The sequence below is a fragment of the Microtus pennsylvanicus genome, chromosome 4 (genome assembly GCF_037038515.1).
Source record: "Microtus pennsylvanicus isolate mMicPen1 chromosome 4, mMicPen1.hap1, whole genome shotgun sequence".
Taxonomy (NCBI): domain Eukaryota; kingdom Metazoa; phylum Chordata; class Mammalia; order Rodentia; family Cricetidae; genus Microtus; species Microtus pennsylvanicus.
The window spans coordinates 101,091,418-101,117,292 of record NC_134582.1 but is presented as its reverse complement, the minus strand read 5'-3'; the positions used below and the strand labels follow the sequence as shown (position 1 = coordinate 101,117,292).

The 25,875-nt window shown below is 39.1% G+C and overlaps 1 protein-coding gene across 1 annotated transcript in view; it reads right to left on the bottom strand.

The window, feature by feature from the left end:
- The window catches only part of Cdkal1 (CDKAL1 threonylcarbamoyladenosine tRNA methylthiotransferase), a 514,315-nt gene that overhangs the window by 128,165 nt on the left and 360,275 nt on the right, over positions 1–25,875 (bottom strand). The window contains 1 exon segment of the mRNA XM_075969982.1: positions 4,612–4,792. Coding sequence (XP_075826097.1) covers positions 4,612–4,792 — 181 coding nt within the window.

Sequence of the window (25,875 nt, the reverse complement as noted above, 5' to 3'; positions counted from 1 at the left end):
AGTGCAGACCCAGGCTCTCTACTCTGTGCATTGCCGGTGTCTTCTGTGCACTTTCCCGCTCTTACAGTAAGAAACCTTTCCAGCGCTCCTACTGCCACCTCTCAGATCTAAGTATCAAATTAGCCCGCCTTTGAACTGGAGTGTGCTATATGCAGTGTTTGGTTTTATAAACTATTTTTTTGAGTTGTGGGCTTGAATTTCATAAAACAAACAGACAAAAATCTTACTTTTGACTTGGGTTTAACATAGACTTTCTGGTCATTTCGGAAATAGTCCTAAATATACTTCTACTATTTTGTACTATGTATTTATGAAAAGAGTTTTCCACATTGATGATTAGTAAATCAAAATGTCAATCATCTCTGTAATATAAAGATGTTCTATGTCCTGTAATATCAAATACTCAGCCACAATTTAATTATTATTGTAAAAATAAACGAGCACCATCTCATTAGTATGCACATTTGTTTTGTCTTTAAAATAATGGCAAATTTATATGCATTCAAAATAATTTTTAAATAAGTTCTACTTTGATTTGTGTTATATACTTACATAACCAGGATCATGTAAAAGGCTCTGGTCAAAAAAACATGAGAGGAAGCCATTTAAGAAACCCTGGTATAAATAAGCACAAAGCCTGTGAAGGTGAGTTTTACGTGTCAACTTGACACAGTCTAGAATTATCTGAGTGACAGTTTCATGAAGGATTCAGGTTGTCTGCAGGCATGTTTATGGGAGGTTGTCTTTGACTGAATTAACTGATGTGAAAAGACTGTGTCCACTGTGGGCATCACCATTTCCTAGGCTTGGGGTCCTCAATGAGTAAGAATGTAGAAAGTGAGCTAAGCACTAGAGGCATGCATCCATTTGCTTTCTCTCTACTCTTGGCTGTGGATATGACTAGTTGCTTCACATTCTTGCCTTGATTTCCTTCTAATGATGGACTAGAACCTGGAATTATAGCTGAATAACCCATTTTTCTTTAAAGTTGCTCTTGCCAGAATATTTTTTATGACATCAAAAAAGAAAAAAAGAAAGAAAGAGAGAGAAAAAAATGAGAGAAAGAAAGAAAGAAACCAAAACAGAGCTTTAATGGAACATGGGAGAAGAGCCTGGTAAGATAACCAGAGGCTTAAGTGATGAGTAGAAATGACCCAGGCTTTACTATCCGCCCTGCCCCCTGCCATGTGAAAAGATGCGGAAACAGAGAGCAGATAGGGAAACACCGCATTTGAAGTGGTTCCACGGCCATGTGTTGAATATTTGGTTCTCAACTAGAGGTGCTGTTTGGGGATGTTGTGGATCTGATCTAGGTGAGTTTCTGAGGAACAGGCCATGAGGGCTACAGCCCAGCTCTCCTTTGCCCAGAGCTCTCTGCTTCATGATCCTCTGAGATTTGAGGATGCCACGATCTTCACTCCAATCTCCATGACACGTCTTTTTGCCATGATGGATTAATACCCTCTCAAGCCATGAGCCGAAATGAATCCTGCCTCCTTTAAGCTACATCTGCCTGGCATTTCGTAAGAGCAGGGCAGCGGGGAGCACAAGAGCTAAGTGGCAGTGAGCAGCCGGGGCCAGGAGGAACTGACTAGACATCAAGAGTTTAGAGGCAAGCAGGAGTTTCTCTGGGCCCTGCGCATATTAGCTGGGCTCAAACTCATGATTCCCTGGCCTTAGACTTCCCAATGGTGGGATTATAGGCATGAATCACTATGCCCAGCTTATATTTAGTGTTTTGAAACAGCCCATTCTCATTTTGCAGCATCTGAAATGTTTTGAGACAAAATGCAAGTTTTCATATGTCTTTCTCAATGTTCTAAGGAAACTGTTCTTGCCTTTTCCAGCTTAGAAGACGACCCTGAAGTTCACCTCACACAATCTTGACCTCCAAAGCACCTCAGTTGGAATGTTGCTTCTGATTTTATGTCCTGAAATTTTGACACCCTCTCATCTCTCCGACAAGAACTTTGTGGTTACAGGGAACTGTCACTGTCCCAGGTAACTCAGAGCCATCTTAGAGAGATCCCCATCTGAAGAATTTTAAACATTTAATCACAAGTTCTCTGCTGAGCATGTGTCTATCAGGAAGGAAATTAGTAAGTCAAGGAGACAGCTGCATGTCCAGGTTGACTGCAGCCACACTAGAGAAGCATCCTAGTAAATCTTTAAAGTTTCATCATTAATGTCTAATTCTCTGGATTTATAATTCTGAATTCTATAAAGGTTAAATTTCATGCAATAGTTGTTATATAGAGCATAATTACTAAGATGTAAGAGGTTTAGGTTGTTTCCCAAAAAAAACCCATTTATTTTGAAGTCCTAATCACTTCAAAATGTGATAGATAAACACAGTTAAGATGAGGGATAGGAGGAGATGGAGGTTTTCATAAGACACACACAAGGATATCTGGTGACAATGAAGGCAAAGACTAAGGTTACACAATGGCAAACAAAGGACACCTTAGCTAGCCAGAAAACTCTAGAAGCTAGGAAGAGACCAGGAAAGAGTCCTACACATGGCAGAGTTGGCATGGGTCCTTCTCTGTGCCTCCAGCCTTCAAAAATGTGCAGACATTTCTGTTGTCTAAGTCACTCTGTGGTGTCTGTTGTACCAGCCAGGGTAGAAACACATGAAAAAGACTGATGATGACATGGTAGAAAGGTGAATGTGACTCAAGGGAAGACACAGAGAGAAAGTCTTTGTGAGACACATGTACCTGAAGGATTATTACCCCAAATCACAAAGAATTCTAAAGGCTTTCCAATAAACAGGCAAAGAGCATGCTCCAAATGGGTGAAAGATTTTGGCAGATACCCTGCCCAAGGAAATACATGTGAAAGAGGGGAGGAGATGAGAAGAGGCTCACTACCAGATGTCTTTATTGAACTGCAAGTTAAAACCACAGAGTGGCGGGGGTACCACTCAAGAGTCAATAAGCAGCTGGTTGAATACTACTCGTTCCCACGGAGAAATAAGGCCAGTTAGATTACGTTACATAGGTAATGCACAAACATCATGAGCACAGAGCTCCGAGCTACAGGAGGATGATCAGATAGCTTTTTTTTATACATGGCAACAGGGGTTGTACATTTATTCAGCTACTTAGGGAGGCAATTTGCCAGTACCTAGCCCAGCAGGTCAACTGCATGTCCCATGAAAATGCAATTAGCCTTTCACTAGCCACAGCAGTAAACCTTACATATGAATAGAACAAAAAATAAAAACAAGAATGGTGATGACTGCAGTTCTTATGCTAAGAAGCTGAAAAAGCCCACTTGCCTCTAATCGTAGGAGAAATAACTTATGCAAAAACATTATAGAGCAAAGAAAACAGATGGCCTAGAGCCACTTTGCAAAATACTGAAGTCACTAAGAATGAAAAAGAAATGGACAGAACCCAAATTCATACACTCATAAAGTCTATTCAATGAGGGGAATGCGTTTCTTCTGGGAAGGGAGAGGCCAGGGGTAATCTCTGTATGGCCATGTTAGGGACTTTCATATACAGAGAATGCTCTTAATCTGATTGATTGCACATCCAACAGTCACTATATGAAAACACACACAAACCATTGTTAATGATACATAATATTTACACACAGAAAAAAAGGTCAGTATACATGCGTTAGCTCAAAAAGATTTTTGATGAAGTTATAAAAAATGGATTGAATTATGGCAGGAAACAGATCAAGACCTGCTAGATCAAATAGACGCTAGGGATGAAGAGAGCAGATGAACACAGAAGAGGGAGAGGCACCAGGGTTATTGATGAAGCTGTCCTATACCTGCACATGCATTGGCAACTCACAGACTCCCAAATCCAAAAATCAGACCTCAGTAATAACTTAGAAAAGGTAATGAATTAGTTTATTTTCATGTCTGGGCAAAGTTAATTATCTGTGGGATTAAAGTTGGGTATTTTTGTCAATCAGAAAGAAAATTAATCAGTCTACATATTTGCACTGAGAATACAATGTGTATTTGTTTGGATGGATAAGTTGATGGGCAGGTAGATGGGTAGCTAGATGGCAGATAAATAAATAGAAAGAAAATAGGTAGATGGATAGATTGATGTTAGATAGATGGGTGGAAGAACAGACAATAGATGTACAGGAATCAAGTAAGAAAACCACAAAGTTTCCAACAAATAAATAATTAGAATGGACTTTTATGCAGTAGGAAGATAGAAAGCTTATTTGCTCAAATATTAATCTTTTGTTTCATTTATATGTTTACTTTGAAGTGGTAAAGATGGAAAGGAGGCCTCATATATGCTAGGTAGTCATGGAGCCACATCCCAGTCCACACTCCCATGTATGTAAATGTTGCCTGATTTCAAACCATCCAAATATTTAAATGTACATACAAGTAAATACAAGAGAGTGGCTTTAAAAGTTTTTAAAAGCTGAACCTTCCTCCTCAAGAGAAAATGTGATATTGTCTGCCTCTCCTTGCATGAGGTCATCTAACTTTTCCATGCCCAGCTTGAATGTCCTCGTGTTTTGCAACATAAAGGATAGCACGAGCCAGTGGCACTGGGTAGGCAAAACAGGTTTGTCTGTGCAGCTGCTGGCACAAAGTAATGGCTCCTATGAATGGGTCCTCACCACGTGTGCTGGAACTTGCTCGGCTTTTGCAGCAGGAGTTCCGGGTCTTGGATAGAACTGGTTGATGAAAAGGCTTGGAAATTTGTACTCTTCAACAAGTTTCAGTGTTTCTTGAAAATCCTGATCGGTTTCTCCAGGAAAACCACAGATAATATCCGTAGCAATCGTTATTCCAGGAACCCTGGAGAAGAAAAACAGACAAAAATGTAAAAAACAGTTGACTGTGAGCCAGAATCATTTTATTTCCTTGACATTTTAAATGGTATTTAAAAAATACAGTTTATTTTTTTAAGACAGAGCACTTGAAAACAGTTTTGAAATGCTCTAAATACTAAGAGATACAATGAACTATAGTGGTCCCTGGTCATCCTCAGAGGCATCCATTTTTAATGCTTTTAGACATGGTTTTGTTTTGTTTTCTCCTCTGTCTCTTAAGACAGATGCTTACTCTGCTGTTTCTGGATTTGTTGGTTTTTTAAAGGCAGTATTTAAGGGACTTTTTACATTACGGTAAATGAACTAGCTGGAATTATACGCTAACCCTATGTTCTTAACACTGTATTCATAGTACTTCCATAAAAGAACTGCAGAGACAACTGGCAGACCAGGTTGTTTCTCAACATTTAAGTTTTTCTAAGAGTAGTAACTGAGTCTTTGGAAAGTTTGCTTAACATTTTATTTTCCTAAACTGATATCTTCTCAAGGCTTCATCAGACCTACCAAAACTCAACAACAGGATGAACTGTTGCTCCATGGCACAGCTTGCTAGACAGGTACAGTGCCCTGGGTTCAATGCCTGGCACAGGTGGCAGGGATGGAGTGGAGATGACAAAAATCAAACCTACTTTCTAAACACTTGATGTATGAGGTCGCTCAGCATCCATGTCCCTAGTTTCTGGAAAGGCCACTGCTTTCTTCCAGTGTGCACTACTCTAGCAATGAGCTGGCTGTTACCCCTGACTCCTGCTCCTTGCTCTCTTTTCCTCAGCCTTGTTTTCTTAGGTCGTAGGTTTTGGTAATTCTCAATGACTTCCTTCACTCTGCTGGTGTGTTTCTCGGTATCAGGTGACAGTTATTAGGTCTCAGGGTATCTGAACACATGACTGATTGGCAGTACAGTTACCTAATATTCCAAATTCACACGATTATCCACCAGAATTTTGCATTGTTCCTTTTGAAAACGGCTGATAGATGCTGAAGCCATGAAATTCACTCCTGTGCATACTCACAGTTTCGCAGTGCTTGATATTAAACCTAGGGCCTGTGTCAGCCAGGTCTATACTCTGTGACTGACACACACTCCACCCACACATATTCCATTGCATGTGCTGTATCACTCTCTTTTTAGGGTATCAGGTTTTCTCAATCATTTTAAATTTCATGCTAATATGGCTTTTATTATATTTTTAAAATCGTTGTACAAGGCAAAATCTATAGACTTAAAGTCTTTCAGTCTAGGAATCGAAGTCTCTCATATTATTTCCTTAATAATTTCTCTAGGAGATTGTCTTGTATTATTTCTTCAGTAATTTCTCTAGGAAATGTCATCTACAACACTTCCTCTTAGGGACTCATTTATTTTGAATGTTCAAACCACCAGTTTGATATTTAGCTTTTTCTGTCTCGTTTTCCATATGTGTTATTTGTTCTATTTTACTTGAGTTTGTTTTCCAGTTTATAATTTAAGGTAAAAAAAAAAAAGCAGTAATTCAGTACGGTTCAGTCTCTGCCAGCTCTTTCTCCATCTTCAGCTTTCCTTCACAGGACACCTTCTTACAGATGTAGCATCATTTCTTACTTGAAGACATGTCATAGTCTGTCTCAATTTCTCTGCCCATAGCCTTCGTATTTATTTCCTTAAGGCTGAGAATTTATATCAACAAATAGTCATTTTCACTGTCCTTTTGGTATTAAAGAACAAAACACTGCAAACATATTTTAGAAGATATTTTATTTGTTTTATGTGTACGAGTGTTTTTCTCTTCATGTATACCTGTACACCATTAAGCGTGGTGTTCACAGAGGTCAGAACAGGTATCAGTTCACCCTGAAACTGAAGTTACAGACATTCATGAGGTACCCTATGGGTTCTGAGAATTGAACCAAAGTCCTCTGCAAGAGCACGTCATTGCTCCTAACTGCTGAGCCATCTCTCCAGCCACCGGAGACTTTAACTGAAGAGCGGAATATAGAGCAAATTAATGTTGGAGGTGGTGCCATTTTTCTCCACAGCCTTAGAGTTTCTATTCAGTTGGCTACAAATATCCGAAATTGTAACAGTGTAATGGTAACAGAATGATACAGTGGTTCCTAACAGTTCCATAGCATGGAAAATAGAAATGCAGATCAGAAATTGGGGTTCAACCTGAAGATCTGAAAAACATTGGCTCTTATCTCTACCTCAGTTCAAAATGGCTATCCTGCCTCCAGGAATCTCAGAATGAGACTGAAGGAGAGCTGTCTTCCAGTCTTATATTCCTCTCTAGGGCTGGGATTAAAGGCGTGCACCACTGGGATTAAGGGCATGCACCGCCCAGTTTCTATGATAAACTAGTGTGGCTACTGGGATTAAAGGTGTGAATTACCTACCACTGCCTGGTCTGTAAGGCTGACCAGTGTGACTGTTTTACTCGCTGATCTTCAGGCAAGCTTTATTTATTAAAATATAGATGAAATATCACTATAGTACCCCAAAATTATGAATGAACCCATACACATTAGGGAACATATTCCATATCATCCTACATCTACTTTCCTGTCATACATGGTTCTTCATAGATGAGCACAAGAATTTGGTAGCATAAGAGAGAAGAAGGCTCGGTCAAACTGCAGAGCTCCTAACAAATAAATCCATGGAAACAAAAGCTCCTGATCCCTTTGCATAGTACTTGATGTTTATGTGAAGGAAACACAGACCCACTCACTATAAAAGTATCCTCTTCTCATTTCTACTTTGCTCATAGTCATTAATTTGCATGGATTATAACTTGTAAAGTAATTCAAGGATTTTTCAATGTGATGATAAATATGAGGGACAGTTTTTTACAGAAAAAAGAAATGGTCTACTGTGACATAAACCTACTTCTTTCTTCTTTAAGGACAATCAAAATCACATTTTAAAAATCATAGAAGCATGTATTTCCTTAGTAAGACTCAGAAGAAAAGAACAACTTGCTAGATTAAGTCTGTGAACAGAAAGAAGTAAATAAGTTTCAATGAGCTAGTTTTACACTTGTCTTCTAACTAGTCATGATATAAAGAAATCCACAGATAAAAATAGAGGCAAAAGATAACAGATGAGAGTCCATGTCCCCCTGGAAATTAAAAATATCTTAGAAACTGCCTGTGAAACATGGCAAGAAATGAAGTCATTGTCCTAATTTTTGAATCAGAATGAATCTGGCAATAGCTGTCGGGTATTCCCAAAGGAAAGTCCCTTTCTGAACCCTCCCCCATCCTTCTCTATCAGTGTGCTCGGCACTGGCCAACACCTGCTTACTCTGGCTTCCCTGGTGGTGGTGGAAGGTGGGTTGTGACCAACCTTTAAAGGAACCACAACCAACTGGGATGTTCAAATGTGAATGTTTTAACTCAACAATCAATTCAAAATCTGGTCTGCTAACACAGGAGACAGAGTACTACAAACTGATGACATGCCAATATTTAGAAGTAGAAACTGTTTAATTGTTTAAAAGTATGTAAGAGTATAAGTTGATTATTTATATCATAAAAGTAAAGTCTGCACCTCAATATCAGACAAGGCTCATCTATACATTAATTTAAAATATGTAAATGTTGCCACTTATAGTCTTGAAAATAATTTGATTCCTTAGGTAAGCCAACTAAAATCTCATTTACATTGTTAATTTGCCTAGCAAATAATTCTCAGTATGTAAAAATCAACGAAGTTTGAAGCAAAGCAAATTCTAATTTTGTATCTTGTGATTTAAGTTAGAGGAAATGATGAGGGTGTAAAACAGAATAATATTACAAATATTTAAAAGGTAATTCTGGGGAAACACTGTCTTTTTGAGTCACTGAATTTTCAAAATTCTATTTTTTTAAAAAAATTTCATTTTCACAAATTTATTGAAGTAGTGAGTAACATGTATGCAATCACTGACTAGTATTCTCTCGAGTTTCAAAACCTTGTAATATTTATGCTTTCTTAGTAGTTTTAGAAAGTAATTCTGAAACGTTGCAATAAAGATATTCAATGAGCTGCAATAACAGAGAAAATTGGACTCACCATTTTTTCAGTCTTGTGTTTACTGCCAAAGCAGGTTTGTGAAATAACTTGGGAACAGAATAAGGACCCTGATGTACATCTGACTCATCAGTTTGGTTACGGGACTCTACCAGGAACCTGGACTGATTACATAGCATCTGCTAGCACTGGGTTGGGGTTTATGGAGTTTGGGGATATAGCTCAGTTGGTAAAGTGTTTACCTAGTATATGCCCTGGGTTTGATCTCTAGCACACACAAACCAGTTTGGTGGCACAAAAGACAACACAGGACAAGACATTTCAAGAGTCATTTTGCCTTGAATGAAAAAATACATATATGCACTCCAAAATTTGATTTCTCAGGAAGACTTTCATGTAACTTAGACTGGCCTCAGAGATAGCCAATTAGCCAAGGCTGGTCTCCCATTCCTCTAATCCTCTTCCTCTTTCCAAGCAGTGGCAAGAGGAAATAAAGATCTTGAAACAATAGAAATGAAAACATAGACTGTCTATATATACGATTTACAGTGAGAGTAGTACTTGGGAATTTTAAGGTTTAATGACTGTGTTTGGAAGATATAAAATCAATATTCTTAGCTTTCATTTCACAAAACCAACCAAGAGGAAGAAATCAAACCCTAAGTAAAACAGAGAGGAAATAAAAAGTATGAGGAAACAATAAAAAGGGAAACAATAAGGAAAAAAATCAATAAAAGTAAGAGACACAGCTCCGAGAAACTAAAATTACTTAGGTTCTAACTAATCTGAGAAGAAAATAAGGAGATAACATGATCAACTTCTAGCATGAAAGATGGGACACCATGACAGAACCTACTACCAACACTAATGTCACCTTGAGAATATACTCTACACAGTTTTATCCCAGTATTTATAACTTAGATGAAACTGGAGAGTTCTTTAAATGATAAAAATGGACCTAAGAAGAAACAGAAAATCCGAATGCACTTCTACTTATCACAAAATTAAACTCCTAGTTTATATCTTGACCTCAAGAGAAAACAGGACAAGACAACACAACCCAGGTTCAGATGGCTTCACGGCAGATCCTACTAAACACATTTAAAAAATAAGATTAATGTTACAGAAACTATTATACCAAACAAAAAAGTCAGAAGTTACAGTCTAGCATATTCTAAAATCAAAGAAACTGATTACAAATGAACTCTATACTAATATCTCCTGTGAATACAAAGATGATGTTTTCTTAATAAAACATTACCAAACTGATCCAACAATCTATGGGAAGGATTATTCCTCCATGTTTTAATTCAAGAGTGATCTGAAATGCAAATATCAACACACTGAATCACACTAAAGGAATAAATGATAAAAAAAAAACCCTCATGGTGGTCTTCGTAGATGCAGAAAACTAAGTAGACAAATCAAATACTCCCAAGAACTTACAGTTCATATATTTTCCAAAGAATGGATGTTTTCCCAATAAAACTGATAATATAAGTTACAGATTCCTGTTCTCACTTTCTCAACTCAATATACTATGGAAGCCTTGTCAGTAAAGAAGGACAAACAAGAGAAATTAAAGGCATGTTTGTTGTAAATAAGGAAGGAACCTAACTCTTCTGCAGATAAGACATTCCACAGAAAATACAAAGAAATCTAATTAGTCTATGAGGGTATGGAGGTCTAAGAAAGCTTGCAAGCTCCAGCAGCAACCTGGGAATGTCAGTTGTATTTTTATGTATTAATAATCAACAATCCAAAAGAGATACCAGAAGATAAAACACACATAAAGTAACTTCACTAAGAAAAGAGTTAAGTGGCAAAAATAAGACAAATCAAGGAAGTGTTCATAAAATTTGCAAAGAAAAATTAAACAGAAAGATTAAAATATCAGTGATTTCAAAACTATAAGTGGAATTTCACACTAGCATATGAAGTACTGGATTTCAGCATGGTACCTGACCATGTATGTGCCATGACACTTTATTCCTGTTTACTCCCCACTATTCCTTCCCTAATGCTTCCTTTTTTTCCCCAGCGAGCCCCCCTATTTCCCTTTTACATTTAGTCCATCATTCTAACTCCTACCACCCTAAGATCCCTTCTCCCCTCAGGTGCCTTTCTAGTTTCATGTCCTATGGATACACATATAAATGCACACAAATAGAAGAAGATAAGTCTTTCTAAACAAATAATTGAAGAGATAAGCCACAGATTAGGAGAGCATACTTCTGAACCATGTGTCTTGTCCCCAAAACCATTTCAAAATCTTCTGACTTACTAATAAAAAGACAAAACAACAGTCGAGACTTTAATCACCACTTCACTAGAGAATAAACTAGCTAGTACGTGTGGAACGATTGGGTCTAGGAAAAACAAATTAAAACTACAAAGCCAGTAGTGTGGCTGCAACTTAAAAAAGACAAGAGCAGATGTAGGTGCACAAGGTGAAAAACTGAGCCTGCATTCATAATAAGATGGTGTGTAATGTGGTGTGGCCATTTGAAAAACATGTTGGCAAGTCCTTAAATAGTTAAGCAGAACATGCAGGGTAACCCAGGAACCATATTATAAAGTATCTATCTAGGAGAAGTGGATATTGGAGAAGTGGATTTTCAGAGTGGATTTCCTATTATTCTTTATAACAGGCCAAAATTAGAAACAGTGCAAGTGCTTACTAGCTGTTGAAGGCATGAACAAAATATATCAGTTCCATATATTAGAAAGAGAACTGTCCACTATCACATGTACATAAGTAAACAATAAATGAATCCTTTTAAAAACCTTAAATCTCCTGGGCTTTGGGAAAAAAAAAAGTACCAAGAAGCCCAAAGTAGCTGGGAAAGAACCCATTGCTTGGGCATCTACTCCCAGTCTTCTGACCTGTGCATCTGGAAGAAGTTTGTTTCTTCCCACAGCTGGATGTATTAGCACTACTGCTGCAGGCCCAGGGTGAGTGACTGAGTGAACTTAGCCTTTGGCGGCTTTGTTTGTTCCTAGTAAAAGCATTCAGTGGTAAGTTCACTCAAGGGGATGCAGTGCTCGGAAGGGTACCTGCTGAACAGGGCCTACATGTGTCTCCCACCCTCACTGAAACCTTGTCAGAGAAATAGAAAAACACCTAGTGCCAGGCAATGCATGGACAATTTACAGTTTGCTGGAGACAACTTCTTGTAAGTCTCCAGAACAAATGGGGAAATATCATTAGTGGAATAAGATTCAGAGAGGTGAATTACAGACAGTTACACAATTAGGATATATTAAATGAGGGTCCTAGTCTGAAGTTTTTAATCACTCCCTAAGGCTGTCTTCTCTCTGACCTGTGTCCACATGTGTTCATTGCATGACTGTATTAGAAGTTTTAGTGGATCATAAGTTCACTGCGAACAAAACTTATTATTCATAATAGTTTTCTCCAGTAATTTAATGCAATGTAAAAACCTGCTTGTATTTTTGCAGTAATATTTTAGAGCAGAGATATCTATGCTCTTTCTAGAGGTTAAGAGACTTGTCAAAGGCCACCAGGCTATTTATTGCTGGTGCAATCACAATTTAGGCCTGAATCTTCCAGCCCTCTCAGTGCCCTGACCACTGCTCACAATGAACACAGAGGCAATTTAAAACTAAATGGCTCCAGGCTACATTTATTCTTTCTAAGACCTTATTGTTGCCTTTATTATTTTCATTATTCTTCCAGAAATGAATGTGATTATCCCTATATTCAGATGGTTTGTAGAAAACCTAGCAACAGTCTCAGAGGAAAGAATTCATGTTAAACCCAGACAGACTTGGGTTCACTAACAGTCTTGCTACCAAAAGTTACTTCAAAGATCCCAGCTTTAGCCCCATCTTCTCCAAGATGGGGCTCACAGCACAACCCTTTAAATGATGCCTACTTTCTTCCACTCTTCATGAGACTTAGACAAGGACCACACTCACACCAACTCTCCATCCTAGCATTTCCACAGCCTGTTTCTGTTTACGGTCTTCTCAGTTGGTGCCCTAGGTAAGTGCTAGGAAATTACAGCAGAACAGGATCAGAGTATAAATGCCACCAAAGGAGACTTGACATAGCACAAGTGGTTGTACTTTTCTTTGTCACAAATTATATTAACTAAAACTGCGAAACATGGGAATTTGTGAGTGGTTTATGAGTAAAGTGTGAGAAAAATTTAAAAACTCTAGACTTGAAAAATATTCTGACAGTGACAAGAGTCTTAAAATGTGTAGTGAAGGGTTTCACCAGCATTTCAGTCTCTGAAGGTTTGCAATGTTTAAAGTGATTACACAAATAAAAACATACTATACTAGCTGAAAACTAAAAACAATCTTCACTAAAACAAACTATTTTAAGTAACCAATTTAGGGGGATGGAGAGATGGCTCAGCACTTAAGAGCGCTTGTTGTTCTTGCACAGGACCAGGGCTTGGTTCCCAGCACTCATCTGGTATTTTAAGCCAGCAGTAACTGTAATTCCTGGGGATCTAATGCCCTCTCTGTTGTCCTTGGGCACTAAGCACACACATGGTGCATATATATATATATATATGCAGGCAAAAATTTATGTATATAAAATAAGATCTTTTAAAACAGTAAAAAAAAAAGTCAAATAAATAGGCCTAACTAACACTGCTGCACAAAACTTTCATTTTTAGAAAAGTTGTTCAAATGGATAAATAATTATCTTTCTGAGAGTCTGTCTATTCATCCAAACTACTCTCCAACTGCAGCACTCAGAGTCTAGAATACATGTATGCATGCGTCCATCTGTCTATCCAACTGGTTTCCTATATCATTCACCCTCAGTTCAAAATAGGAACATGTCTCCTTTCTTAGCACAATCCTGACCAGACCACTGAATGTACAAGGACCATATGCTGTGACTTTAATGATACTTTAATATGTGTAGTCTATTGTTTAAGGGTCAAATAATGATTAACAACAAAAAGAAACACATGGAAACCCTCCTGCCTGAAAAGTTCATACAAAAAGCAAGAGCATAATGATATTCCTAGAGGTTAGGTGTGGTACAGTCATAAGACTGCTGAGGCTGAGGCAGGAGGACTACCAGGAGTTCCAGGATAGCCTGGAGTACGGAGTGAGAACCTGTATCAAAAGCAAGCGCACATTTCTATAAATCAACAATTGTGAACTTTTCCACATAAAAATACTTATAACACGCATGATGCTTAAAGAGAAGTTTAAGCCTCCTTGTGTGAAGATGTTTTCAGCATTTCAACACCAAGTCGTTTCAAGCATTAAGCAAAATTTGACATTGACACAATGACTATTTAGCCTCTTTTTGGGGTAAGTTTTTACTAATTAGCTCTTGTTTGTTGGTTTTGCGAAAATAATTTATACTCTCAAGATTGCCACCCGGCCACAGGAGTGAGTGCAAGTCAGCAAGGACCATAAGAAAGGGTTCTTTAAGTCTTAGTTTTAGTATGGAGGAGATAAACTTGATGCAAAACATAAATGTATAAAAATATCTTTCTAGTGCTGCAAGTAATATATATATATAATCAAAACTTAAAAATTTATTTTGAAATAATTTTTTGATATATATCTCATTTGATTATTTATTAAAAATATACAAAATTTCATCTGGCTTTTAATCTTTACTGAAAGTAGTAAAACTTTCAATAAACTAGAAAAACTTAAATTAATCATTTATTTACTTGGATATAATTTTATTGTTAAGTAAAAAAGCAATCCATATGACACAAGGCAGGAATGAGATGAAGCCATGTGGGGAGATCAGAATTTACAACCACAAAACAAATGACCGTAAGATCACTCGTGAAAATTGTGAGTATACACAGACACCGTTCCTGAAACTCAGAAAGAAGAATGGCTGTGAAACAGACAAGGGGAGGGAAGAGCCTGGGGACAGCTCAAGCTGATGAAACTGAAGAATTTAGTAGCATTTATTATAGTTGCAAACTTGGTATGAACCCAAAAGGCACAGTTTTGCTTCAAGAAAAACAGTGTTATGAATCATCACTGTTAACTAAAAATTAAATAAACACCATGCTAAGTAAGATTTTATCCCGCGATGCTGCGCTTGCACTACACAGCAAGCATTTTGGAATAAGCACAAAACCTTACATAAGACCAAAGATATTGCTTTAAAAATTAAAAGTAAGCATACTGGTTATACTGTTATAATATTTAAAAGGAGCCATATTAAATTTCACAGGATTCTCACATCTGTTATTAAAATCATTTTATGACACTGTGGGTTAGAGTGAAGGTATTTACTATCTATGGTACTGTTAACATGATTCTTATATGAGTTTTCCTGTTTCTATGGTAACGTGAATTATAAGGTTCAATGAAGCCGGATTTGGTGATGTGTATTTTTCTGGTATTCAAGGTGAAAAGAAAATGAAACAGTCCTAACATTCATAAACTGCAGCGAATGTCTGAATTCCATTTAGAGATAAGACGATAATTACTAAAGTAATTAGAATTCTTCCCGGATGGAATTATTTTGCACACAGTAGAAATTGAGATTTGGAAAGGAAAGCATGGGCGAGTACGTTCAGCATCACTAATTAATTACAGCCGAAGCACTCTGCCACTCCAACACCTCGGAAGTCACCGACGTCTTCTGTCGGCTGCTGACTACAATGGCAAAGAAAACTAGCCCCCACCCCATCCCTTAAGTCAGAAAGATAAAGTAGGTGAAATCATTTTATTCAAGAGAAAATCCAATTACAGAAATAATCAACTTTTCCCTCTTGCTTTATTTTTTCATATTTGAAAGGGCATTCACATTAGCAGAACCAATTAAATGAATATCAAGACAGGGTACAAACTACAAAGTTGGGCAAGTTTCTTAAATCTTTTAAAATTAGACGATGAGAAAGAAAACCGCTTACTGAAATTTTAGAAATTCAACCCGGGATCACAGAATTCTCTAATGGGAAGCATTATCAGAGGGTGATAAACAGTCTTGAGAAGAATAATTTATAAGGTCATAATATAGTGCTTCTAATATATAGTCCAGTATCAACAACAAGTCAGACTAATTAATATTCTGTATGGATATGTTATCATTAAGTGTTGGTTTCCAGAGGGCTGGGGTTGTAGATTCAGTGAGTACATTACTTGCCTGGCATGCATGAAGCACTGGAATCATGCCACCTAAACTGGGCATGACGGTACACAGCTGCAGTCCCAACACTAAGAAGGCAAAGGTGGGAGTATCAAGGTCATCCTTGGCTACAGAGGAAGTTCAAGGCTATCCTGGACTATGTGAGAGTTGAAAGGAAGGAAGGAAGAGAGAGAAGAGAGAGAAGGGGAAAGAAAGGAAGAAAAGAAAGAACAAAAGAGGGAGGATGAAGGGATGGAGGGATGGAGGTGAGGAGAGAAAGAAGCAGTGAAGCAGGCAGGTGGACGAGAAGAGATGCCCGTATAAAAGAACTCAAACAGTCCACTAAATCAAAGCAGACTTGTGCAATTATTTCATTCGTAATCAGTTGACCGTCTATTGCTGTTGCCATCATTGACTTCATCCTGATAGCTCAGAGTTGGCAGACTAGGGCTAGTGACAAATCTTCCCATTGATTGCTTTATAAATGAGCCCCAGACTACCCATTCATTTACATGTTTATAGCAGCTGAGGCACCATGACAGCTCCAAGAGAAACCACAGGGTCTACAGAACCACCAGCAGTTACCATCTGATGGAACTGTACCCTGTCAGGCCAGGAATTTCCTGGATTTTGCTAAGTGCTTTGAGGGACACTATTGGGGAGGCAAATATAGTGCTCTCTGAAACCTCATGTGTTTCATGTACTCACAGTTCAGTCCTGGTCTTGATCCAGAATCTTCCTTGGTACCACCTCTGGTAAGTACCATTTTCCTAATTTCTCATCCCACCTATGGGATCTCACATGCTTTTGTCTCCTAATGGGTCATGAACTGCAGGTAGTCCTAGACTAGGCAGCAGCCTCACAGGTTGGAGGGTGGTGCTCTTTAGAGAAGTGCTCAGGAGGATTGGGGAACAGACAGGGCGCTGAATTAGTGAATTCAATACAGTAACAGGCTTGACTTGTCCTATCAAGGGCTAAGCCCTGGGTTGACTCATACCAATTTCAGTACTTTAAAGCCTGAGAAGGTAACTCTGGCAGAGGAGAGGAGAGTGGAGATTCACAGGACTTTGTAAATGACAGGCTTCTTTGGGGGCAAAACTTAAACTTTACTGCATTGTGGCTGATGATGACATCCTGTCTCAAGTGAGCACTTTGTTTAAAAGTGTACGGTTAACTAAGAGCCCTTTCACCTTCAATTGCTGCCTCTAGAAATGAACAGAAGGGCAAGGCTGTGTCATTGTTCATGGCACATAGCTGGAGATTATGTACAAATTTCAGTTAAAATTTTGGGGGGAGAGGGTGTAATACAGAGTCCTGGAAATAAAGGCAAAAATTGGGGGGGGGGTATATAGAGGACTCTGGATACTGACTCGGGTCACAGTAGCCCTTTTTTGTGACCTGAAAGGGATAACTCTCAGCATTACAATATTATATTTTCACTGAACAGTGCCTCTCCACAGGCTTACTCTGAACACCTGAGAGGACCCCAGAGGCAGCAGGTGACCTCCAGCATCTCCCATATGACACTCACATGGAAGTGATGGTTTACGTGCTGAGCCCCTCATTTGTGACACTATGTCACGGATACTCACTTGGCCTGAATCCCTAACTTGGAAGCTCTAGTCTGTTCTATTCCAGGCCATGCGGGCTGGCCTTTCACTGTGATGAGTGTTCAGCTTCCATAGCCATATGGCTCCGCTGTGGCCAGGCTTCATAGCCCCATAGAACCCCCATAAGGTCCAGCCACTGTAGCTACTAGAGAGGCAGTCTTACACCTGACATCATGTCCAAAATCATTCAGGGTTTAGACAACAGCCCCAGTGACATCACTGCTAGCAAAAGAACTGAGGAAACTTGTAACTACTGTAGATCAGGATACCCCGTCTTGTAATATGTAGCCTGGCACACAAACCAAGATACCTGTGCCCTTCACACAATTCACATCTAAATGATGGCTCCGAAGACTCACAGCAGGCCACATGCCCAGGATCCTCCTTTGCTATTTACTGTGCTAGGGTTTGACTTAGCCCCTTATCCAAAGCCCACCATGAAACGTATCTGTCAATGCTGTAATGTCAACATGGCTTCCTGTGGTGACAAGGTAAGGATTCATGTTCTTTTTATAGGGTTGGCTGCGAAAGAGAGCATTCCGCTTAGTTTCTGTCTTTGGGGTAGGAATTCTAAAGTGCCCATCTATGACGAATGAGACCTCACTAGACATTGAAGCTGTAACTGCCTGAATTGTGGGCTTTCAGCTGCTAGAACTGCATAAACTGCCTAGCTAAGTTACTGCACCAAAGCAGGGGAGACTAAGAGACTAAGACATCAAAACAACAATCTGAGATTCAGATAGGTGAAAGAGGGCAGGAAGATGGCTCAGTCAGGAAAGTGTTCCTACATAAACACCAGCATCGGAGTTTGAATTCCCAGTACCCACATATATAGTGGGTTGTGGTGATGGATTATGAATCCCAGTGCCAGCGAGGCAGAGATAAACATTTCCCTTGGGTCTGCTGGACACACAGTCCATCCAATTGGTATCTCCAGATTCAGAGAGAAGCTCTGTCTCAAAAGTGTAAGGTAGAGAATAATAGAGAAAGCCACCTAATGGTGACCTCTGGCCTCCACGTGTGTGTATACAAAATGAACACAAGCATATAACACAAACACACACACACACAAAGTGACTGATGTGCACAAAGGAATGAGAAGTTGATAGGAATTGTTTCTCAAACCACTTTACTGAATCCTTGGGAATCATGTAGAATAATAGCTAATACTTTTATTAACAATAAAGGTTAATGACCAATTTCAATATAACAATTTTGTGCAAATAAATTTATATGTGCAAAGTACCTATGAGTAACAATGTAGCCAGCAAATGTGCAAAGGAGTCAGACTGCCAGCTAGGTTTCAGAATGGAGGAAGCTCTAATTTAAACAAGACTGGATCCAGGCTAACCAAGGACAGTGGACGTCCTACAGGGAGCATGGAAACAACTGAGCACAAGAGAGCTGAGTAGTGTTTTCCACCATCAGCGAAGGCAGCAGCCAAATGACAAGCAGTGCCAGGTACAATTCAAGGCGAAGGAGAAGATGAAACACAGAGGCACAGAGAAACACACGCAGTTCTGATTCTTAGAAAGTGACACTGGAAGAAAGCAAAGACACAGGGAAGCAACGGGGATCAGCGGTCAGTGGTCTGCCACCTCCCAGTGTAGCTGCGCTCCAGCTAACAGGACATTACTGCAAAGATGACCATTGTGCCTCCATCTGTGATGCTCTGTAGAAAAGCACCAAAGATTTCTGATCAAAAGACTTCACGAAAGAAACCTTAGGTAGAAAAATACAACTGCTTTGCTTCATGGACTATACTATCTGTTCCCAAAGACAAGGCCACACGTTCCATTTAGATTTCCAGAAAAGCTGTTCTTAACGCCTGATGATGCTTTTATAAGGTGGTCATATAAATGCTGAATACAACAGAAAACCACAAATCAATGACTGAGCAAAATGCAGAGGCATGTACTGTCACTAAAATAGAGAAGGGGAACAAAATAATCTTCGAAGGCACAGCAGTGAAGACACAACATCTTCCTTAGTGACTAGAATGTTTCATGTAGTAAGAAGAAAATCATGGCACGAAGCACCAAAATTACATATGTGGAGTCAAGAGGGACACAAACATCATATAGGTCCTCTACACCAGAGTCACTTTCTGAAAATGTGGTCAGAGAAGCTAATTAGGGCTCCAATAACTTCCCGAGGAAAATCCACCTTAGTCAATACTGGCAATTGAACTGATAATTGATTTAATCAGTGTCAAAGGAGGAGGATGCTTATGCCCTAACACTGAGCCATGTGTTGAGCCAGATGCTACAGCTTCTGGAAAAACCTCACTCCCAGATGCCAGGTGCTCAACAGCAGTTGAAATAGCTCAGTTTTAGCGATGACAGTGCAAGGTAAACGAAGATGGCAAGCACTGGGACTAGTACACATCTCTTCATTTGATACTTCCGATATTCGTACAGATTATAACTTCATGATATTTTAGACTTTAAAAAACGTTTTGGATACTCAGAGAGGCTACATGGCTTCTCCTAGGTCATACATTACATGGAGGTGAGAGCTATGATCTTGATCCTTGTGGTTTTAGTTTCGAAGTCTAAGCTCTTCATGCAATACTTCAGTAACTCCTGGTCAAGCAACAGAACTCGAGTAATAAATACATTTGTATGGTGAGCACTATAAAACAAATCCTAGAATACAAAATACGGATATGAGAAGGATGCAGGAAGCTTCTGTGGAAGCAATGTGTTAGCACAGGCTTAACCAGGAGACGGACAGAATAGAGGCAGGAGGGACCACATCTAGACACTACATAACATGAAGGCACCTGATGTGAAGCCACAATAAGACAAACAAAAACACAGGTGTGTGTGTGGTTGTGTGTAAAATTGATTAATTGGTAACTTTTAACCAAGCTGAGATTGTCATTTCAACTTGCTGTCGGTATAAAATCTCACGAAATATACCACATTCACTTTTTTAGTACCAAGCAATGAATTCTAACATGTGCTTCCTGTTTATAGAACAGTTCAATTTGCAACATTCCCCGCATTCAAAAGACACAGGTGACCTGGCACCTATTAACACAGGTAGAGAGGCCAGTAGAACACACACTGAAGTGATGGAATAGTGAGAACATGAAGGAACATGCACACATGTTCAAAGCAGCAAACACTGGGATGTGGGGCAGAGCCATGGGAGTGCTGGAGGGTCAGTTACATGAGTCAGGACCAGTGTGAAGGGGGCTGAAGGAAGCATCAAGCAAAGGCTTTGTGTGGAGTGGCACCTTCAGGGTGGATGGTGCTGGTGGTGCTTTCTGTATGGCATGGATGAAAGTGATGACGAAACACAGATAGTCATAGTCCAGATAATTACGGCCCCAGCTACAACAACGGCAGGGGAAACCAGCCAGACGAGAGGATCTTCACACCTACCAAAATCACTAGGGAAGTGCCAATCGTGTAAGAGACGCGATGGAGTGCACTGAAGGCAGGGACCACTGACGTCAGGCTTGCCTCCCTGGCCTATGACGCACTGTAAATGGCTAAAGGATGTGTTGGGGAAAGAGGGCAGACAAGGAAATGAGGCTGAAAGGCAAGTTAGATGACAGATAAATGGAATCAATTCATTGAACGTATTAGAGAAGATGGGAAAGGAGCCACAGCTGACATGGAGTAGACGAAGATTGAGTACTCTGATACCAATTTCCCCTCTTTATAATAAAGAGAAAATGAAAATACCTTGAAGAAACAAAAGAAAGGACTTCATCAGAAAAGTTTGTGACATTCCAGTCTGTTTCACCAGATTCAGAACACATGTCAAATTCTACTATGGCCAGAAAGAGAGCCTATCAGAGCAAGGCACTTACCAACAAACCTGCTGATGGAGTTCAATCCCCAGGACCCTCACTGTGAAAGGGAAGAACTGATTTACAGAAGATGTCCTATGACCTCCACACACATGCCATTAGATGCACATGCATACGTGTGCATACACACAATAAAAAATAAATATAATTTTAAAAATCCCCTAATTTGAGCATGTCCTTAAAAATTAAGTCCCTTGGGCTGAGGATGTAGTTTGGTAGTAGAGAGCTTACTTAACATGCAAAAATCGCTGGATTTGATCTCTAGCACTTTAAAAGATTTGAAAAAAAAAAAAGCAGCTAAAGCTACATGCTGCCACACAATCATCAAAACCAACTTCAAAGACGAAAACATTTGTGTGCACTGACTACAATAATGCAGTTTGATCAACTATAAACCCCTATTCATACACTGTAGCCTAAGGATAAACTAAACATTAAGTCCATATTCATTAAAACATAAAACCTCTACCAAAAATCAGTTTTGAATTATCTAATATCAAATGTGATGGCCGAGCATCATATGTTGTATAGCTTAAGAAAGATGTGAAGATATGTTTTTCACAGTAACAATGACAGCAATCTAAGCTACAAAGGAAATTTGATATTAAAACTATACGTTATTCAGTTGGAAATTCAGTTGAAAAGAGTTACATGATTTTAAACCTGAAACTTTTTAAATGCAAATCTTCTGTTTTCATTACATTTTTCACAATTTAAGCATGCCAATGGCGTGCATATTTCCAATAAATACAACAGCATGAGACTCCACACCAGCAGGACACCCACGAACATCTTTATTCACGGACGTGCTCCCGGTGCAAAGCAATGATATTACTTCAAATATTGTAAAATGTTTTCTGTGACTACCTAACCTAACCACAGGTTCCTTCACAAATCACTGCTTTCCCTGTGCACTGTCTAAATCTACAAGGGGGAGATGTATTTGTGGTGCTGTGTGCACAACTGAGTAACAGCTCAGAGGTGCTCTCGGTCTGGTACAGTCAGTCCTTCCTGACTCCAGATGGGAGAACACAGCTCTGGAAGAAATGCAAGAGACAGGGATGCTATGTAGATTCTGCTTCCAATCCTGGATCCAGCCCCTTGGCACTGGATAAATCAACTGTCACAAATTCTGGAGAGGAAAAAAAAAACCCCAATCCTAAAACCTGGGTACTGCAACTCTATGGATGCTGTCACCTTCCCTGGGCTCTCGGCAAAATGTACCATGATCTGCAGTCTTGTTAGTTAGTGTCTCGTGTTCACATATCAGCATAGGGGTACAAAGAGCACGCTGTGCTTGAGACTGAGTCAATACAGGAGCCAGGGAAGGTGGGATAAACATTTATGTTATTTTTCATTACTTATTGACATGATAACTATGTACATTCAGTTTTTATTGAAGCTGGTAAGTCTGACAGGCAATGAATTTCTGTGTGTTAATTCCAGATCCACATATGATACATAGTATATCATATTTCTAGAGGTGGTAAAAGGTAGCTTTGAAGATAAATATATTTATTTTAGATGCTGAAATAATAATCTTAAGATATAATATTCTTATAAATTTGAAGCTATTCATTGACATTTGCCAAGTGAATGATGATTTAGTAAAGTTATTCAATTTATTTAAATCCATAAATTACTTGAGATGAAGTATTAGTTGTAGCCACTGACTATTATTAGGCTATTACTTATTCTAGCTCTTTGTCATCTAGCTTTTCTCAGTAACATTGACTATCCCCCCCCCCCAAAAAAAACCCATACATTTAATCTCAGCTTGGCTGACATTCAATTTAGATTGAATGTCTCATACAAGGCTTCATCACAGGGACAAGGACTTCAGACCGTTATTGTTTTATGACTAAAAAATGAGTGACTTAAGACAAAAAGCTCAACATCCTTAAACTTCATTTCTATTCATTCTCTAATAAATACCATCTGGTGTGTACTTTAGGGATATAATACCCGTCAAAAACTCCATCATATTATGAGAAGCGGCACCGAGTTGATCTGAAATGCATATTTGAACAGATGTGTTTAAATTACATCTCCGTCTATCCACATGCATTAATTCAGAGCAAGTGTGTGTTGATTTAAAATGCATAAAGAGGGGGATTTGGAGATGCATCAAAAGTGAACAGCATCTCCGAGGATCAAGGCTTGAATTATGAAAGGTCATTACTAAAAATAAAGTTTGTGTTTCTTACGGGTTGGACTCGGGGGCTGTTCATGGGAATGGACTTCATGTTTGCTGCACCAAATCATGAACTAAAGCTATACTGTTCTTTTTTCAAAAAGTAGTTTTTCCATGTAAAACATCCAAACTGTCGTGTGTGGGAAGAAAAAAATGGGACATTCGACATCACAATACAGAAAATTACAGAACATGCCTGCTGACTGACACTACCAGCTCATGTGGTTCACTCCTCCATTTTCAACCATATTTAGTGGCTCTCTAAAAATTTTTCCTAAGAGTTCTCCAGACATTGGGAAGTCATGATTTCATATTCTGTAGATAAACTAAAAGTTTAAGAAAAAAAAATCAAAAGAGAAAGCAACTACGAAGCTCATCAGTACTCAGCAAGGAATCCAACCCGCAGGAAGGGGGCAATAAATCAGCTAATGTGTGCCCACACTCTGTCACCATCAATAACGCTGAACTGGTGAGGGTCCTGGTGACCTGAGCATTCGCCACCAGGTTAAGAGGAAAAACAAGAAATCACTCAGTAGATCTCCTATTATGAACATCATTTGCTAAGATCATTCCACTTCATCTACAGGTAGACAGTTTTTGACTCAGCTCATCTGAGAATATATATGAATACACACACATACATGTTACTGGTTCTGGAATGTTTATTCCCAGATAATGCTATTACCTAAACCCTGGCTAGATCTACCAGATATTTTTTTAATCACAAATTAAAACAAACAATTAAAAAAAAGGCTGAAGAAAAGTTTTCTACAGCGCCCATCTACCAAATTAACCTTCTTTGCCTTGCTGGAAGAGTTTAAGAAAATGGAGATGACCATGTCAGAGGAATTTCAGGTTGATTCACAGAGGACTCAGAAAGGTAGCAGGAACCCCATCTTTTCTGGAGCACACAGTCTCTATAATGTCAACTGACACTGCATTTTACTAGGGAAAACTCTCTCAAGCTTGAACTACTTAACCAAGGACTAGTAATGAATGCTCAGTAATAAGATTGTTAAAACTTTACGTATTTAGATATTTTTAAGTATTGTGCTAATTATTTTGTCCACAACCCAGTCACTCCCCATTGTTCTGCCTTGCTGTGTGCACAGGAGGCTGACCCTCCACACACAGCTCCTTCTTTCTCACTTTACAGTCCAGCCCAAAGAGACCCCATCCCTTTGAAGACGGCACCCTCTTCAGAGAGCTTCATGTGTACCTGGCTATGCTTATTCCTCCTCTAACCCAGTGGAGCTAAGCTCCTCCCCCGACACTGCTCAGTGTTATTCTAGGAAATCTTCCTTGAACTGAGATCACCTGTCAGCGCCTTTCATGTTGCTGAGCCAGGGTTTTTCCGGGCATTCTACTATAATCATTACTAGTTCTTGGTTTTCCCACTCAGATGACTAAGTTCCTTAAGGATAGTGTGTCCATTCTGCTTTTCAAGGTTCAACTTTCCCAGGGCCCAGAGCTCAGTGCCTAGCATAAAAGGGGTGCTGACTACATGATAATGAATCTGTCAAAGACTGACCAGTTTCCCCTCTGAAGGAAGAAAAATCAAATCTCACTAACAGCGTTCATCTACACTTGATTCTTAACTTTAGGTAAAATTAAATATTAATACAATACATTTAAGAAAATCTCTGAAATAAAACAACATTGAATAGTATTCATTCGAAGCAAGAGACAGAGTAAGGCAGAATGGCCGAACAACAAACTAGTCAGAGTGAGAATGGAGGAGATGAGCTGTCCAACTCAGCAGGAGCTAGCTATTTAAGACCACTTAAACTAAGACAAACCAAAAGAAAAGAGCACTGAAGACTCAGGTTCCAGCTGTACTGGCTGCCTTTCAAGTGTTCAACCACCAAGCACAGTCAGTTTCTGCCACGCCTGACAGCACAGGCTCAGAAAATGTATACCCCAAAACAAGTTCTGATGGAGGCCACTATGCTTTGTTGGTATTAGGGACTTACATGCTAGGCCAGCACTCTACCACTGAGCGATATCCTTAGGCCATTTTCTATTTTCTTGCTTTAAGTTTTTGAACAGGATCTCACTAACTTGCTCAAGCTGGCCATGAATTCATTCTGTAGCCCGGGAAAACACTGACCTCGTGACCCTCCTGGCACATGCTCTCAAACAGCAGGAGTTAAAGGCCTGTACCACCACTTGCCTTAGACTCTACAGTTCAAAAGAAAATCCTGGGACAGGACTTGAAAATAAAAATCCATCACTAGATCTGAGCTATCATTTCCTCATTTTGCAAAGGGCCAAGAGGACCCATGGATTATGGTATCATGAAGAGTGACTGAGAGAAACTGAAAT